This window comes from Anarrhichthys ocellatus, unplaced genomic scaffold (assembly GCF_004355925.1).
Source record: "Anarrhichthys ocellatus isolate YVR2014 unplaced genomic scaffold, GSC_Weel_1.0 scaffold23, whole genome shotgun sequence".
In the NCBI taxonomy this organism is placed as follows: Eukaryota; Metazoa; Chordata; class Actinopteri; order Perciformes; family Anarhichadidae; genus Anarrhichthys; species Anarrhichthys ocellatus.
Window position 1 is genome coordinate 3,943,870 of NW_022280053.1, and position 18,931 is coordinate 3,962,800.

The 18,931-nt window shown below is 41.9% G+C and overlaps 1 protein-coding gene across 7 annotated transcripts in view; it reads left to right on the forward strand.

Annotated features, from left to right (window-relative positions):
- Positions 1–18,931, forward strand: part of rgs3a (regulator of G protein signaling 3a) — an 87,692-nt gene that overhangs the window by 40,235 nt on the left and 28,526 nt on the right. For 5 of the 7 annotated variants that reach the window (XM_031860434.1, XM_031860435.1, XM_031860433.1 and 2 more), the window contains one exon: positions 16,998–17,984. In XM_031860434.1, the coding sequence (XP_031716294.1) occupies positions 16,998–17,984 (987 nt within the window). The other 2 variants (XM_031860438.1, XM_031860439.1) reach the window with 2 other exon arrangements.

The following is an 18,931-nucleotide window of genomic DNA, read 5'->3' on the forward strand; positions in this document are numbered from 1 at the left end:
CACACACACACACACACACACACACACACACACACACACACACACACGCACCCTCAAATGGGAATTAAGGGAGGACTGGCCATTTTGGAAGTGACAGCCACCCTTCATCACACACAGTTAGCAATTCAATGAGCAATGCTGGCTCTCCATCTCTGAGTCGGAGGAGAAAAGCAAACTATCTGCAGTAAAAGGTGCATCAATAGTCCACGTGAGAGCATATAGGCTCACATGAAGAGTGAAAACAAAAGATGGCGGCTGCTGATGAAGAAAGTGTGTCTGCTGAGGTTTGGATGCAGCTTGTTCTGTTCTCTCTCTCTCTGGATGTCTCATTTCACATTTATGAGAATCTGTTTTAGCTGCGGAAGTGGTTATTACACAGCATTTAGGAAGCAGTGACTCAGTAGCACAAGGACCCTCTCTCATTCCCTCTAAGTCTTACTCTTTCTCTTGACTTGTCAAACTGTTTATTCATGATGCATTTACAGAAACTCCTCTTACTTCCTATTCTACCTTGTCCCTCCATCTCAACTCGATCAATGATACATGGAGCTCTGGACAGATAGGAAGTGTCGGTGAATATGCATCTTTTTGAGCAGCATATCTCACTACGAGGGCACACTGAATCTTAAGCAGCAACACAAAATAACTAACAGCAAATAAGCACCACTACACATTTCATGATTTATCGGAAAACTGAATTATTCATTCCAATTTTCCCTATTTTGTCTACAACAAAAAGGGCCACACACACACCTGCAGCGTCTTGACACATGTCAACTTGTCAGTATGTGCAACTATGCTACTGTATTTCTCAGCATTGCATGTCAACTCTTCAGAACAGCAGCATATTCTACCACATTCCCTCCCCTGATTGCCTGATCTGGCTTATTTACCTCGATTGCTTCTTAAGTCTGTGTGATGCGTTCTGTGTGTGCTACAACCGACCAGGTCTTCCTTCAACACAATGTTGGCGGTTCAGTCCTAGGTGTCTCCTGTCTGCATGTCGTAGTGTCCTTGAGCAAGACACTGAACCCGAGGTTGCTTTCAATGGGCAGGCCGCTGCCTTGCGTGACAGCGCCAGTTGCCCCAAATTGGACATCTGCTGGGGAAATAGATCAAATGAAAGACGACAAAGGCCGTAACGAGGAGTTTGACCGTGGTTGAGAAAGGGTCTGGTTTGGACCGATGTAGAGTGAATTTGTGCTGGATCACAATGAGATCGGGGTTGGATGTGTTTTAGCAGGACTCGGCAGGATAGCGGAGGAAGCATATTAGAAGTGATCATCTGGTGACGGACAGTATGCTGAGACAGTGACATGTACAGTCACAATAGGAATGAGTATAGGAGTGAGTAGTGAGAGAGGCTCCTTCACACCTGTCATCCCATCGTAAGTGGGGAATTACAAACAGTTTAGATACAAATATTTACATCGTACACGTCCAACCGTCTGAAAACAAGATTGTGAATGTAGAGTATCAATATATGAAGTCATTCACGTGATTAACATTTCTCTCGCTCTCTTTGTTTCCTTGCAACAGACACACACTTTCCCCTTCATTGTCTCTAATTAGACACGGATGAATTCCATTTGTCCTGTCTTTGCTTGTCTCTTTTCTTCGCACACCCGCACACACACACACACACACGCACACACACACACACACAAACGCATATAAACAGCACTCTGCATGCTACATGAGGAACCAAGCTTAAACATTCATGTATAATGCAGTTTCTTTCTTTTCTTTTCAATGGTATTTGATGCGATCTCTGGCACCAGAGTAGTCTGCTAGTTAGAGAGATAGTCTTTCAAGATCTGTCCAAAGTGTATCAGAAGTTTATTTTTGACTTTAGCAGAGTGTCAAAATTTTTTAGTGAAGTAGTAAAGTATTGACATCCAAAAACTCTCCTCCAGACCTTTTGCCTGTGTGTTGCCATGTTGTCTTTAAGGAAGGATATCCAGGACAGCTGTCCACTAGCTGCTACTGTAACTTTTTACTTATTTTCTGTATGTGAGTGACAGAGGATAAAGTGTCAGCATCTCTTTCCTTCATTTTAATAAATAAAGGCTCTTTAGCTGACTACTTGGAAATATTGATAAACTCATGAGTCCTCCATATAATTTTACTCCTATGTGGATGCACATGGCAAAATATTTGAGAGCGTATTTGTTATTCTGGTGCGCTTTCCTCATTCTACACTGAGAAGTTGAGAAGTTGACCAGAAAACAAGAAACCTCATCTCTGTTTTTATTTTCTCTATTTTATGTTTAAAATGAAAGATTTCTTCTAATTCTATTGCAGCATTATCGAGTGCAACTATGCAGTTGTCCACCTCCAGTCTCTCTCTGTCCATCTTTATCAACAAATGTGTTTCTTTCTAGCTTTCCCTGTCAGTTATACACACACACACACACCCACACACACACACACACACACACACACACACACACGCAGCTCATGGATGTTATTCATTGTGGCCTGTAGTTTAGGATTCATTCCCTTGTCTCTCTTTAAACATTAATGATTTCCCTTTGATGGAGTGGTGTTTGGCTTTATTTTAGCTCACCTTTAACTATTCATAACTGTGTTACATAATGGCAATCATGCATCAGCACAGGAGCTAGCACAGATAAGAGCCCCGCAGACTTAGTCTTAAGAAGGTACAGCCGAGCATGAAATCCATTCACTGTCAAATTTAATTATGCACATTCTTTACTCCAAAAAAAAAAAGACTTCTGCTCCACTGAGCATGCAATGTAGCTGGGATAATAGTGTCATTTTTTTTTTTTTTACATATTTGATTAGATTGATGACGTTTGTGAGAAAATCCTGCCAATGCAATTAACAAGAAAACTGGGTAAAGTGCCGGAAGCAGTCGAAAAACTGGCAAACATTGAAATGTAGTTGGCCTTAAGTTGATATTCTACTTTTTAGGTGTCAATCATTACTTCATGCATCACATGGAAATGTGTCCTCGAGAATACCTCTAGCCAGAGACGGTGAGGGAGACGGCGGTCTGTGCAGTGTAAAATAGCTATTTGAAAAGGCCCTTATTTATTAGCACATGATATGATTAGATAAGGCCTGACGTATAGCTTCCATGGCTCCCCTTAGGCCTGATGCAGACACATGGTCATTGTAACAGACAGTGGTTGTTTGTGTGTGTGTGTGTGTGTGTGTGTGTGTGTGTGTGTGTGTCTTATTAGGTGTGAAAGGCATGGCCCTTAACATCCTTCTCTATGATAGGTTTGGATTCAGTGCTTTGATTTGCAACGGAGCAACTTCTAAAAATAGCATGTAGAGGGAGAGAGAGAGAGAGAGAGAGAGAGAGAGAGAGAGAGAGAGAGAGAGAGAGAGACAGAGGCAGTGGGGGAGAATGAAGGACACTGACTGCTTTTGTCTGCAGAGAGTTAGTTGCATTTGATCTTTTCATAACCATCAATCTACATTTTTAATAAATCACATTTTTACAATTCCTCCTTTCACTCTCACACCTCTGTCTCTCCCTGATTCCATCTGTCTTCATTTCCCGTCCTTCACCAAATCCCTATTTACTCCCCCCCCACACACACACTCTCTCTCCCCTCTCTCCTTTGCTCCTTTGCACACACGTTGACATGCGCGTTATTACCGAGCTCGGGGAGAAGCTGGGACTGCAGCAACAAAACAAGAGGAGGAGAAATTGAAGCACTGATGCGTCCTGAAAAAAAAAAGAAAAAAAAGATCACATATGGTCACATTGGATCAGCAGCCTGTGTCTATTCGCGCTGCACATGTGCTTTGTCAGTGTGTGTGTGTGTGTGTGTGGATGAACTGTGCCATTCTTTGCCGTACTCTGGGACACGAACCAATGACAACACGCTTAAACACTCAGCACACTTCGCGTCCAGATGCCCGTGTCGAAGGTAATGTATTGTTATATTTTGGTCTGGTGTGAAGGTCAACCTGAGAGCTCTTTCTGGAGACTTCAGGTGGCGTCTCTATAGTTGAGATTATTGTGTTTGTGTGTGTGTGTACATGCTTTTTACTGTAGATATGGTGCAAGTATCTGAGTGTGTGTGAATTGACCGTGTTTTGGATTGTGTGTGTGTGTAAGCAGCACTATTTCACAACTGTTGTGCAAATGCCGTCCTAGGTGAAGTCACAACTGCATTAGTCACATTTACATAACCAGAAATGTTCACGCGGCACAGCAGTGGTTTCTTTTGAGACGTGTTGGAAGTTTTCGTCTCTGTTTTTTTTGGTCAAATTTCATGCAGAATTCAGACAGAAGTTTGGGATAAATTTGGCAAATTTCTCTGGTTTGATTCATTCTTCAGTGAATTGGGGCTCATGTAGCTCCATAGGCAGGGAATTAAAAACACCTGAGAATATCTGGATGCCTTATTTTTACTTCAGTGTCTATTTATGCATACATATGTATAGTTGGAGAAGCTCTACAACTGTATCAGTATCAGTGTAATTGCTGCAAAGACTTCTGAGTTCATGTCTTTAGTTTTTTTCCTTGCATTAATTCGAATAACTGTTGCCTGCTGGATATGACACCATCTTGTGTTGGACGTTTACCTCTTGAAGGGTATTGTCAGTGGTGGATGGTCGTTGACCCGTGTACAGAGACAGCAGCTGTGTGTGTGTCTCCTTTCATTGTCAAATATTCCTTGTCGCACTGTGGAGAGAAAAAAAAAATGTCCCCGTAGTAGCATTGAGAGGCTCTTGAGATAACGGAATGAGAGAGAGGTTATGGAATAGCGAGAGAGCAAGAGTGCCAGAGAGAGAGAGAGAGAGAGAGAGAGAGAGAGAGAGTACCATGTTGTTCAATTAATCACTCCGGTATACATTTGTTTATCTACACATTAGACTGGTGTCCATTTAAGTAAAGTGCTAATTAAAAAAAATACTATCACGCAAATATCAGGACCACTCCAGTCAGACTTCAAACAGTTCAAAACTATGTGAAAAAACATGATGGGAATATGGCATTTCTGTTTGTTTCATTTGTTAATTTGAGGAATGTCACTGTCTCCTTAGCGCTCCCTGCAGATCTGATGTTTGTGTCTGCCTCTATTTTTAGTCCCTTCAGTGGAGCTTCAGTGGAAGTTCAAGTCAAATGTTTCACGATTGTCACGATTTATTCGCTTTTTCCATTGCACTTTGTCGCATATTGATTTTATCGATATATACTAACTTTCCCACCTCAAACAAGCGTCTTTTGCAGTGTTTCTGCTCAGGTTATGCACAAATTAAAAATGTGTGTAAAAACATGATAATGACAAAAATAAATATGCTGCTTGCCCTCACCATCACTGCCTGCCATTATGAATCAAAGTTTTGTGTCACTGCATCTCAGGGAACGTTAGCTAGCCAAGTGGCAACACACTTGTGCCAGTCGCATGGCAGCACACGCGGCTCTATTCATACAACAATTGAGGGTTTGCGTTGTTCCGGCGTTCCACGCATGCGCATTTCCCGTTCCACACCCCATTCCAGTTGTTAGGGGCGATGCACCACAATGTTGTTTGCCAGGAGTTCAACGCCATTTTGCGGCCTTTGCATTCCTTTAATGACAAATTATTTAAATTTGAGTAACGGTCTGCTCGGTTTGCACCCCTTCATCTAAAATTGTTGAGGCATAAAGGCCCACTAGATGGTGCTCTGACAACAACAATAGAAAACCTAGACAACAACAAATACTAGTCATCAAATGTGTGTAAATTGATTCTTTGGTCAATAAAAGTATCATATTATAATGATGGCAGGAGGGGAAATATTAGTGGTCTGAAACTGTAAAGCAGCAGTGGTTTAAAAAGGCAGTGGGCAGCTTGTGTAATAAGTAAGTGGCGTAGAGAGGAGACTTTATTTGTTCCTGGATTACTCGACACACGCTCCGAAGCCTCGGCACAGAACTAATGTATTGTGTAGAGTAGGTTTTTATCTAATGTTACGAACTTCTGACTTACAGACATGTTCTAAATCTTATCTTTTTAAAGTCCAATGCACTCACTCAGAAAATGAGTGAGTGGCAGAATCAGAATTGTTAGACAATTAGGAATTTAAGAAGAACTGAATTTAGAAATGTGGCTGCAAAACCAGGAAGTTTAGGGACATTCTCCGTATTAACAGTTGGTAACAAACATTTTACAGCATATGCCTTCAACACACAGATGACTTCTTTGTGTTAAGGCCGGTAATTAACAGCCATTATATATAGGATGTTTTTATGTATGTGGCATGGTTTCTGCTTCATATGACTTCACAGCTGCATTGTGTGTGGCAGAGACCTGCATGTGAGTTTAAACTTAATACACGTGTTTATGTGTGTGTGTGTGTGTGTGTGTGTGTGTGTGTGTGTTTACAATGGATATGTGTTCATTGTGTGCTTTGTGCATCCTGTGGGACCTTGCTGCAGTGCCTTAATGTCTTGAGGGAGGTTGTCCAGGCACAAATGGACACAGACGTCAGACAATATTTACAGACACACACACACATCTGCAATCACGTAGACCAGTTATTATGTTCGGTGGACATACGCAGCACGCACATGTTCTTCTCTCTGAGCGCTCGCTGCTCATTTGTCTCTTATCATTATCGCTATCTCCTCCCTCTCTCTCCTTTCCTCTCCCGCTTTCCTTCTCACTTGTTTGTGCAGCATGGGAGTCTACCTCCTTAGCCTCTTGGGCTTTCTCTCTCTCTCTCTCTCTCTCTCTCTCTCTCTCTCTCTCTCTCTCTTCCCCTCTCTGTGCACACTTCGGTTGCCCTAGCCCACACTGACAGAATCACACACACCAGCCCGGCTACCCAGCCACAAACACTCACACAACAGTTTGACAGAGGAAGTAGGCCACTTAATGGGGATGTGTGGAGTGCCTGTATCTGCCTTTAGTGGATTGTAACCTGGAACTGCTTCCTCTTGCCAGGTAAGGTTTACGTACCATCACCTTATTTCTCATCCGTAGAGCGCATCTCATTTTGTGGAGCGCTTTCATGCTAATTGATTTCATGGTGCTTTTCTCTGTCTTTGGGGGCGACATTTTTGTTGTTGTTATAACTAAAAAGTAATGTGGTTAGTGTGAGTTGCTGATACTGTGCTGCTGGAGGGCAGGGAGTGGTTTGGTCATACGGAGAGAAAAACAAGACGGAGAGATGGGAGGAAAGATAGGAAAAAGCAATAAAAGCTCATTTATCACAAGGCATCTCTACGACACGCTTATATGAGGATTTGGGTGTCTGTCTTTGTTTTATTCTCTCTCACTCCTGCACTTTTTTCCCTCCCTCACGTATAGCTTTAATAGCTTTCTTTAATATAATTCCCCCTGTAATATCACCTCCTTGATAGTAATCCAGAGTTGTAGACAGTATTTTCCAAACAACAGATTGTTTACCACCCCCCGTTTGGCGATTTTATTTCACTCGTTTCTTCTCTGGCCGTGTGCCAGTGACATCATGTAGCCCTCCACATGGCTGGGGAGTCACAGGATGAAAAACAGGGAGACTGATAGAGGAGCGTATAGGGAGATTGCCATTAAAACACACTCAGAGCCAAGCTGAATGTGATAGAGAGAGCAAACAGAGGGGCCGGAGGAGAACAACAGGAAGCACACTGGGGAAAATTGCTTTTCTCTATTCCTCATGAATGGAGTTGTAGGTTTTTACTCTTCTCAGAAGAAGAGAGAGAGAGAGAGAATTAGATGCAGGGGTGTGTAATTTATGGTACTGCCTGTTGATACATACATAGGGAGATGATCAATAATACAGAGTTTAAGCAAACGGTACGTGTGTTTGAATGAATGTGGTGTAAAAATGTGTGACGTTTAAAAGAAGTTTATTTTTAAGTGAGATATAAAGGTAGAGCATTTTCCTTCTCTCCTCTGTCATCAACCTCGATCTTGCCCCTGTCCTTGATCAATAGTTGACAATGTCCATGACCCACCCACACACACACATACACACACACACACACGCACACACACACACACACACACAAGACTGACTGTGATTCATCAGCTGGTGTTACACCGCTAGCCCTAGCTTGAACAAATTAGTTATTTGTTCTAACCTTTGAAAAAACAATGTCATACACATCACAACCTCTTTTGACAAACATGCACACACACGAAAAATGTAAGACACAAAGGAACAAAAGATAGACGCATCTTCTCTCGCCACCCTCTTACTCACAAACACGCATCTCTCTTTGCTCCTTCTATAAAAGGCCTTTTCCAGTCTTTTTCAGTGGTCACATTGTCTTCAGCTGCCTGGCATCACAGGGCACGTTACGTAAATGACATTTTCTCTCTGAGCCCTCAGCTTCTATCAATAATGCCTTTGCATCTTTGGATGTGACACTCACACCCCTAAAAAACCCAACCCCATCCCATTTCTCCCCTATCCCGCTGCGATGGCCTGTGCCTGGTTCCTGTGAGAGAATGCATCTTGATTCTTCCAAAGGTTTTGTAGGAGTGGCAGTGCACCATGTTACTCTTTAAATGAGTGAGGTTGATACTTAAAACTTAAACACTCATATGTACAGTACACGTATGGGAAAACTACGTCATCAGCTCTCAGTTTAAGCTGAAATATAAATGAGAATTTCATGCTAATAAACCGCAGTTGATATCTTCGAGGTTTAAGTCTGCTGCCAAGTCGAAGCTATTCTGCTTCAATTAGTGTTGCCGACACACTGATTATTCCTGCTACCCTGCAGCACCGGTATATGAATAGCAGTATTATTATGCACTTATGAGTGGATGCACTTTAATTTTATGATGATAATTTTGCCAGTTTTGCATTTTACTTTACTTTGTGGCTGAAAGCATTTGTATTACTCTCTTAAGCAATAGTCTTTTGCATCTTTCATGATTCAGTTAAAAAGATTTAGCCCACTTTTATGTCCGCTGTGTTCACCTGACATCTTGTCCTCTTGTTTTTCCTTTGATCTACAGACCCCCTTTTTTCACTTGTTCCCTCACTTCCTTTTCCATTTTCGGGTTTTCTCCTTTCCCCTTGGCCTGATCACAATGGAGGGTCTAATAGATAAATGACTATTACCCACCTCATCACTCGTCTTTTAGTGAAATCGAGGGCGAAAGAGGCCGGTGCATCGCGGTGCATGTAATGAGGTCATTCAGAGATTGATCATCCAGATGGTCTGGTCCCTTAACGAGTTATTGGTATTACACAAAGCAATAATGGCTCTTAAATCTTCAGATCGCAGATTGTCCTGGAAAGTGCATGTCAAAACATGCTTAATATCTATTTAGTTGGCGTGGACATGCACACATAGATACACACACAAGCCTATAGCTGGCCTTCGCGTCAGTCGTGCACACAGGATGATTCAAATATCAGATACTAGCTTACATATACACCTCTTCCAAATCAGATAGGACACGTGTGTCTTTTGTGATATATGATTGCAGGGAGGTAGAAAATCATCCTTGTGATTGTGTGTACGTGTGTGTGTGAGTTTATATAAAAACCTGTGATGTGGGATGGAGCAAATGATTTCACTTATAGGCAAATACACTGAGACTTGTATGAAAAGGAGTTGGAAAATAATGTGGTTCACAAGTACTAGAAAACAACTTTGCTATCGCTGTTGAGGGAAATAACAAGCAGCATCGCACCCCCAAGGAGGCTTCTTGTCTCAGAAACACAGACACACGTCCACACTTCCAAGTGACACACACTGATGTTTTGTTTTTTTAATGTCTTCTTTTGTTTCTTTCACATATTTCTTTCTTAAATCTACCATTCATTTCAATACATAATTAAAGTTAGGGAGGCAGGTTAAATGCATACAACAATCTAAACTAGAAGGGCCTGGCGCTCTGCAAACACAATGGGCAGGGTTGGTGGATGGGAAGCTGTTGAGGGATCGTATCCTTGTTGCTAAGATCTAGGGAAGACCTCCATTCCATGCAAGCTAAATTGGGTGAAAATGGAAAGCATGCAGACAAAACCCCCAAGTTAAAACACAAAGCTAAACCAATTTCTTTGGAAAATGACAATCAGTATGCTACATATGCTGTAGTAATAAATGGGCCAAAATAAGTGGACTAAAAAAGGTCAGTTTATTTATAACAAAGGAGATAGGAATATGCTTCTCACCTGTCAGTGTCAATACATAGTGTAGGTAAAATGACAACAAGGGTTACAGTGTCCAGTTGGATTGACTTTGTTCCTATTTCTTGTAGTCGCTAGTTTCCTGTTATGTTTTCCCTTTGGGCTCTGTAAGCACGCAGTCTAGTCTTCGCTGACCTTACATGTTCTTTGGAGAGATCAATATGTCAGTGAGTAAAGAAAACAAAAGAACAGGGTAAACAAGAGTAATGCAGACTGATTGGTCGGAGTTAATTCCCTCAGACATCCTTCCAGCCAAATTGCTGCCGTACACATCCAGCACTGAAGAGAGTGGACACAGAGGGAGCGGTAAAGAGGAAGAAAAAGAGAAACCATGTTCTTTTAAAACAGCATTGATAATTGAGTTGAGCTAGATTCATGGAGTTTGGAAGTGGACTTGGCAAGTGTAATGGTGGAACCATTTAACCATTTATATTACATTAAGTAGAGAGAAGCAAAGGGAAGACTTTAATCAATCGATAACCAATCTTTAATGTAATGTCTTAGTTAAAACAAACCAGGACACAGGATATCAAAGAGAAAAGGAGGAAAAGGAAGGAAAGAGATGAAGATGAGAGATGGCACTTTGAGAATGAGAAGCTGGAGGGGTTGCAGAGAAGCTACGATGACAGAGGTCATAGGTACATCTCCTGCTTTTGGAGAACGCACGGCACACAGCTGCTCCCCTGGAACGGGTCTCTCGTTGCCACGGTAACCGCGGGACAGAGTTCACGTTGTTGTTCCCGGGTGACCGTCCAACGAGCGTGTCTTCCTGCAGCTTCATCCGGATAGTTTGACCTTCAGAATAACAGTATTTCTTTTGGCAAATTTAGGTCCTTATTGTCAGTCTTCATATCTTCAGTGAGATATGACTTCAGGGTATCGACTGATCACACCTCTTCTATGCTTCTTTCCCATCCTGGTGACACAGTTACACCAAATAGGAGTCATGTCATTTGGCAGGTGTCACTGGTATGTGTAACTTCATTTCGCAATATGATGTATTCTTAATTTCTGGATGCAGTTTCTGAGCTCTGTTTCTGTATTTGTGCACAATTATAGGTCACAGAATGCAGGAAATAAGGTCAAGCGTAGCTTCCTTCTATTTCACTTTAAAAATCTTCCTATTTTGTAACTCTCAAAATTGAAAAGCATAAATAAGTATTTGACATCCGTGCATTACTTGCGGCATAGAATTTCTCTGTGTTCAAAAGAGTCGGTCTGCACCTAAGCGTTGATGTTATATAGTTGTTTTTTTAACTAAGCTTTAACACCCCCAAGTTATCCTTTTGTTTGACTTTTTTTGTGATTTTTGTCTTATTTTAATCTTTGAACCCATCTGAAGCACAAACGTTAACCTGTCGGCGGCGCTAGCTTCAAAGTCAGGTAATCACTTAAGTGATTCATCACGAGTAGGATTCATCCTCTGGGGATAATGAATGTCGTTACAAAATTGGGCATTTTGCATTTGTTTGGCAGAGACGGTAGACATCTGAAAAAAAAAGAGGAGAGAAAAGTGCACCTTTCTTGGCACAATGTTTATAAAATATATTATAAAATGTGTAAAAATGACTCAAAGGGAAATTCACCAGGACTTGCAACATGTAGAGGAAGAATTGTCACCAGCTACTATGGCTGCCTTCTGTCCTTAAACATAATTAACTGGCATTATCTCTAACATGATGACACATAGTTTTAGCTCATCAAACACATGCAGTTAGCTGGTCAACAAGGCATTAAATCACATCTTCTCAGTCAGCTGGATCCAAGATTATGTTTGGAAACTCATGTTCACACAATTTGTTTTAATATTCTCGGTAGTTTGTGTTAATGTGTCTGTTTGAGATGTTTCCTGGCAGGGTTAGTGGTAGGTGTGTCAGGTGATCATTTGCTAGTTAGATGGATCTGGGGTTGCAAAGGAAACTTCAGGTTCAAGTTCTAATCCAGACTAAAATCAACACAGTTTTAACTGAGAAAAGTAAAGTTTTACACTGCTGGGGTTTCAGCTGAAAGAATAAGGCTAAAATTGTCATGCAAGCCGTAATTTCCCCAAGGGGATTTGTTAAGTATCTTCTATTTTAGCCTAGTCTATTCTATGATACATCTAAGCAACACATTAACTTAACGGAACACAAAAGTGTAATTATAGTCAGAACTCCTCGTGCCTTAGTTGGGGGTAGTGATGTTATAAGCCTGTTAATTTAAACATTCACACAGTCAGCGGCAGCTGTGCTTCCTGCAACTGTGTTGATTATGTGTTTGACTTCTTCACAGTTTGAGAATATTTAGTTGGCTCTGTGTTTGTTAAATATGCTGCTCTGGTGCCAGTAGACTTGAACGCACTCGTAACCAGATTAAGAAACGCTGGGTTGCCTTACCAAGTTGATAACAACCATCCAAGGACAGGTTAGGGGGATTGTGTTTGTTAGTTAGTTAAGGCAAAAAACGAAAAGATAATGCTCTGTAATGCTCTCTATGGTCCACTGACATAAAAAACAAACAGAAGATGGACATTTTCCGAGATCTCCTTTGCTGTTTTATTTCTTTCTCTCTGCCCTCTTCCACTAACTCATCTAATTTCTATGTCATTGCCATTCACTGACTCCCCTCCTCCCTTCTGCTTGTCTTATTCACTTTGTCTCCTCCATCTCTTCAATCTCTTACCCTGCATCCCACTCTCCCTTTTAGCGCTCGGTTTGTTTCCTTGCTTAATTGAGGCAATGCAAGAGATTGTATTGTCTTGAATCATTGATGACTGAGCCATATTTGAGTACAAGTGTGTATTTTATGTGTGTGTTGTACTAGCATGTAAACATGCATATAAACCTAAGGACATTACCCATTAGCTTGTGTCTATTCATTCATATTTTGAAGCAGGCATAAAGAGTGTTGGCAATGTGGTAAATGTAATAATGGGAAAAATGTCTTGAAGATGAAGTTTGATGATATGCCTGCTGTTTTCATATCTTCAGATTAAACGTGAGCACAGGCCTGAAAGACAGGGGTTTAATTTAAAGCTGCTTGATTTGTGTGTTTGTGTTACTGTGTGTATGTGTCGACTGTAGAGAGTGTGAGAAGGGACAAGTGTATCTGACAGGACAGGTGGCTCCATTGTGTCTCAGGCCATAAATTCAACCGTCAGGGGTTTATGTATGTAAGACAGGGAAAGAGGAATGGGGTTCAGCGAAGTTGAGAAATAGAAAGAGAAAAACTGTCTGTGTACACCTCACATTTAAATGTATGATGAATAGATAGAAGAATAACTGTTTGTCATGATTTTTCAATGCGTTCATACTATCACAGGCCTCATAAAACGTAATTTTTATGATCATTTTGACTTGGATATCAATGGACTAAGAAAGAACGAGAAAAGGAAGGGCAGAAAGGGATAAAAGACAGAGTCTTTACTTTCACTTTCCTCCATGGGTGCTTTGATAAAAGTGCCTTTCATTATAAAAATACCCCTCATACACCCACTGCATCAGTAAGAAGCCCTGATGTCTTTGTTTTAACACTACTGTCATTTAGATTGGATCACAGGTAGGTTAAGAGGTAGTTAGAAGAGTAAATGAGAGGTCCGGATCACCTCGGGGCAGTTGTGTATATCCATGAACATCAGAACAAGTCAAGTTTATATTTATATTTATAGCCCTGAGTCAACGCTCTTGTAAATGGAACCAACACCACCAAAACAAGCACACAAGCAAGAGGTCTGAATAACACTGGGTTGTGCTTCTCAAAGAAAAACAGTTTCGTAGAGTGACAGACTTGGCAAAGAGGCGGCGATGTGTGAAGCACTAAAATCAAACATGAACGTAATACACATGGAAAAAAACACGTGACCCTTGATGTAACATCTGAGTCTGGTGCAAGACATCACAGGTAAAGGTTTGCAAGTGATTGTTTGGGTTGATGGGTCAATATAATGGTATGTTTTTAATTGCCAGATATCAGCAGATAGTTTCATTGAGTGTGCACAAAAGAAACAGGCTCAGAACAGAGCCTTGAGGCTCTCCGCAGCCCATATTACAAGAATATGAAGTGATATCGTTGCAGGAGATGTATATGTCTGTACATATACGGTGTGACATTCCCTCTGTGCTTTGCTGTTGCCTCTCTGGGGCACACTTTGTGGGCGGATTTCCTCTCACCACACATCTCTCGGTTGTGTTTTCTACCTATGACACATGCAGCACATTTTTACTCATCCACTCCCAACACTTCTGATTTTACAGATTCCTCCCATCTACTGTATTTGTCTGTTAGAATACCTGTGTTTCTTCCGTTGTCGTCCCAGTCTCAGAACTGAGCCGTGACATCCTGACTGAAAGTCAGCCTGACTAAAGCTATTTGCAGAGTTCATGAATACAGGTCAAAGGTTTATAGAAAAGTTTAATCAAGACACCAGTATCTGGGAGACTAATGTGAGCTGCATAACGACACAAACAGCTTGTGAAATTTCATGAGAGCTGTCGAAGAGGAGGCTGCATTATCTCCAATTAGAGCAGAGCGTCTTGTGACTGCAGCTCGTCATCATGGGTTAACTTGAGCAGCACAATGAGCTCCTTCACAAGACTTGCTGCAGACTTAAAGAAGATAGAATTGCCTTTGTGAACTGAGGACTTGTGATTTCATAAATCCACCCATGAATGTTTTGGGTACAGCAGTTTATTTTCATGGTCTATACTGTATATAAGACTTCACATTCACGTCAGATCTCCATGTTCATATTCACTTTATAAACCTACATCAAAATGATAATACAACGTTCCCCTAACTTAATATCACTAATGCGGTTTGCTTCCCGTTTCCTTAATGCTGCACGCTGAGTGAGCTTATAGCTCCCCTCTTTCTGTTCAGTTAAAAGAATATAGCTGGCGTCACTTCTTTACTTCTCTCTTCTCTGTCCCTGTTTTGCTTCACAAAAATAAGATCAGTCCAACTTGGTTTTATCCTTGATGTCTTCTTTACCTTTGCCGCACCGCTGTTGGCAATTATCGATTTGTCTTTGGTTACCTTACAGTAAGATGTGTTGGATTACATAAAAACTTCACTGTGTAGATTGATTGAACCAGCCCGTTCTAGACGGTGCATTAGAAAGTGACGCCAAGGCTCCTGACCAAGTTGTCAGTCTGTGACGAGTCGGGGTGAGAACGCATTGGATCGAACATAGCAGCTTTACCATCTGATCACGCTCTTTCTCTTCTTTAGCTAACACCATTAATGCCACTTTTTCTACTTGTCGTCTTTGGTTGAACTGAATGCCAAATGGTTGTTTTATTTAAAAACATGTAAAACATGTTTGCCTTCACACATATTAAATGGCTTTGTCAGAATTTCAGCAGTAGAGCTTATCTTTTCTAAATTTGTGAGCTTCAAAAGTGCATATTATTAGATTGTCTCAGTTGTTTTTCACACAGGGAATTTCAAGATTTCTTTTCTTTCCATTTTTTTGTACTTTTTTGTACTTTTTTAGTTTTTTGACCCCAAGCAACTTCCTGTGTTGAAACGCTAGCTTGGTTTGGTTTTCAACCCACCTTAACCCACTTGTGTTTTACATGTTCGTTTGAACCAGTGCATCCTCTCAGTGTTTATTCATGTTCTCCTTTGAGCCGTGTTTACTGGAGTACAGCCAACGCATATTGAATATCTACAACATGGCTCCTTCGTCAAAAATACACAGGTGCCAAAATCACCAAGTTTATATACATGACATCTATGTGAATTTCAATACACAGTTGATTGACTTCTTGAACCCATGTGTTTTCATAAAATGTAGTCTTTAACTAAAAAAAAAGTTTAGTGCAGAACTTTATAAACAATTCCGCAATTCAGCTTTACATATTCAGTAACTTTGTGATCTTTAGTCAAATTTTGAAAATGCAATTCTTTGGGTTTGAACAATGTCGGCCCACTCAAAATGCATTTTTAATGATCCACCCACTGAGGGCTCTGTGGGCAATAGGTTAAAGCAGCATTTAAAACCAGCACATTTTGGGAGGGAGGTAATGCTGAGAGCAGAGGGTGGGGACGGACAGTGTGCTGTTTGTGTGTGTGTGCACACGTGCACATTTGTGCGTGACAGGGATATTGTGTTTTTGGCCCTGGGAGGCGAGTGAGGGCAGTGGACGGCTTGTGTGGTCATGTGGGCTGGATAGAAATGGTCAGTATGTTGAAATGATAGAGTCAAGTATAAGTTTGAGATCCCAGAAGAGCTGCCTTCAAGTTAAAAGAATAAAGAACGGACTAAGAAGATCAGGCCTGTATCGGGGCATAAAAACTCCCGGATCTAACAATAGGAACATATCAGACAATCGATAGATCGGTGAACAAATGGTTGGCTAAGACATTGTAGCAATAATCTCATCTATTTCTTCAAGAGTTTTGGTGTTTGTTGTTAAAAATTAGCAACAGTTTGTTTTATATCGTGTAGTGAAATACACCGCACTTTGCATCTACAACGCCTCATTCAGCCCTGATGGAAAGACATTATTCCCATTCCTATCATTCGCCTCGTTTGACAACATCCACAATGTGCTTCGTGATGCCATGCTTGTAGAACTTCCCGTCACGAAAGATTGTATGCTATGATCAGGCAGGACTATCATCACTTAATATTGTGACCTTCTCAACAGACACAAACGTCATCTACTCTGCTGCTCGATCGCCCCAGCATGACGGAGATATTTCAAAACCAAATTCAATGACTGCTAATGAAATAGTTGTGATAAGTGGATTTGCTCAGGGCAGCACAGTAAATCTCAATCATGCCGCGTTAAACTTGTTAGATTTACGTATATACCGTGCGTCAATTGTCCAAATGGTTTTGACTAACTGTCCTCTCCCTCTCTGCCTTCCTCTGTTCCCTTTTCTAGATGTTGGAGCCTAATGTGGAAGCCCCTTCCTGTGAACTGGGCGGAGTAGGAGGAGATCGAGGTGGTGTGTGCCTCCACCTGCCCCCCTCAGAAGGTGAGGAAAGCAGCCTGTATCCCTCCAGTCCCTCAGAGCCCCCAACCCTGGGCAGCCCTTACCCGTCAGAGCCTCTCACCCCTTTGGACGACATCTACATGCCTCTTGGGGGTCTGGTGGGATCTGAGGAGCGCCACAAGGTGCCTCCCACGCCGCCTCCTTCCACAGAGGACGAGTATTGGAGGAGTATGGAGGGGAATGAGATGGAGATCTGGAAAGAGGCGAATGCTTTGGAGAGCAGGAGAAGGGAAGAGGAGGAGGATGACGGGGCCAGCAGAAAGAGTGCTGGGAGTGAGGGGGACGAAAAAGAAGAAGAAGAAGGAGGAGAGGAGGAGGAGGGAGAGAGGAATGAAGAGGAGGTCAACCTCAACCTGGCGGCGTCCAACACAGATGAGGACAACGCCTCGGAGCCGCTGGACACCAACGCTCCCCCTTCCTCCTCCTCCTCGTTTGTCATCCCCGAACTGCGCCTTGATCGCTCCTTCAGCGCCGATGCCCTCTCCTCCCCCAACACTGACGAAGAAGATTACGACGAAGACGAAGACGAGGAGTCTGAAGAGGAGGACGACGAAGACGACAGTGACGACGCCTACCTGCGGCGCAGTGACAGCAAGCGCCGCAGCATGGTGGAGGGGGCCACCTGTGAGAAGCACGGTGGAGGGGGCCTCAGTGTGCAGAACTCCCTCCGCAGGCGCACGCACAGTGAAGGGAGCCTGCTGCAGGACCCCCGCACGCCTTGTTTCACTTCAGACAACGCCATCAACTGCCTGGAGGCGGGGGGAGCGCACCACAAGGGCGGCTGGACACTCCCATCACCTAAAACCCTGAAGAAAGAGCTGACCAAGAATGGAGGCTCCATGCATCAGCTGTGTATGCTGTTCTCTGGGAGGAAGGTAAGCAGTGTCGCACTGAAATAATAATGAGTTGTAGAAATAAAAACAAAACACACACGCAAGCAAATACTAGGATTTCTCTCTAGCTTTGTGTCTCCTAACTATTGCATCAGCTCAAAGTTTCAGCTCACTGGTGTCTGTAAAAAGGGTGACATCAAGTGGTAGAATAGAGCAAGTACACAAGAATCCTGGAGTCCTTGAAGTCAGTTTAAATCTAACAAAAAAAAAGAAAATGAGCAGTGTATTGCGACTAAAGGCGCGTACCAGGACAGTCTTGTGTCTGAATTTACAGAATAAAATAATGATGTTAAAATCTTAACTGCACACGAAAAGGCACTCAGCTTAATGTGCTTTTATATAAAGCCCTGCTGAAGTCCAACATAAGCAACTGTGCTTCCACTGCACTGCACAATTACCTTCATGCACTCTGACATACTGACGCTATGAAGAAGACAGAAAACAAAACAAAGACACTAATAACAAAAAAATCAAACCAGCTAGTAGTTAATCATTCCTGCAACGAGGAAGCACACATATATGTATGCTCACATACACAATGTACATACATACATGATTGATGACTTTTATGCCAGTGTGTTCTGCATATTCTTACCATTGTGTAGGGTTGTTGTATAGGAGCTTATACTGTATGTAAAGTACTTGATGGCTGTGTGTGCAATCTGAAAGTAGAGATTAATTGATATATGAGATATTATGTTTTATATGAAGAGTGCTTCATGTTTGTGATAAGAGGTTGACAGATTTTTGCAATATCCTTTCTTTTCATCAGTTATAAGAAGCACTCATCACTGGGAGTCACAGGTAGAAGAGAATACATTCTTTATATATGTATTATAATTTCTTTTAGCCGTTCATCTCAGTGCAGGTAGTAGTTGTTCTAGTTGTCCAACAGAGGGAAGCATGCATCACATCCTGTTAGCCTAGCA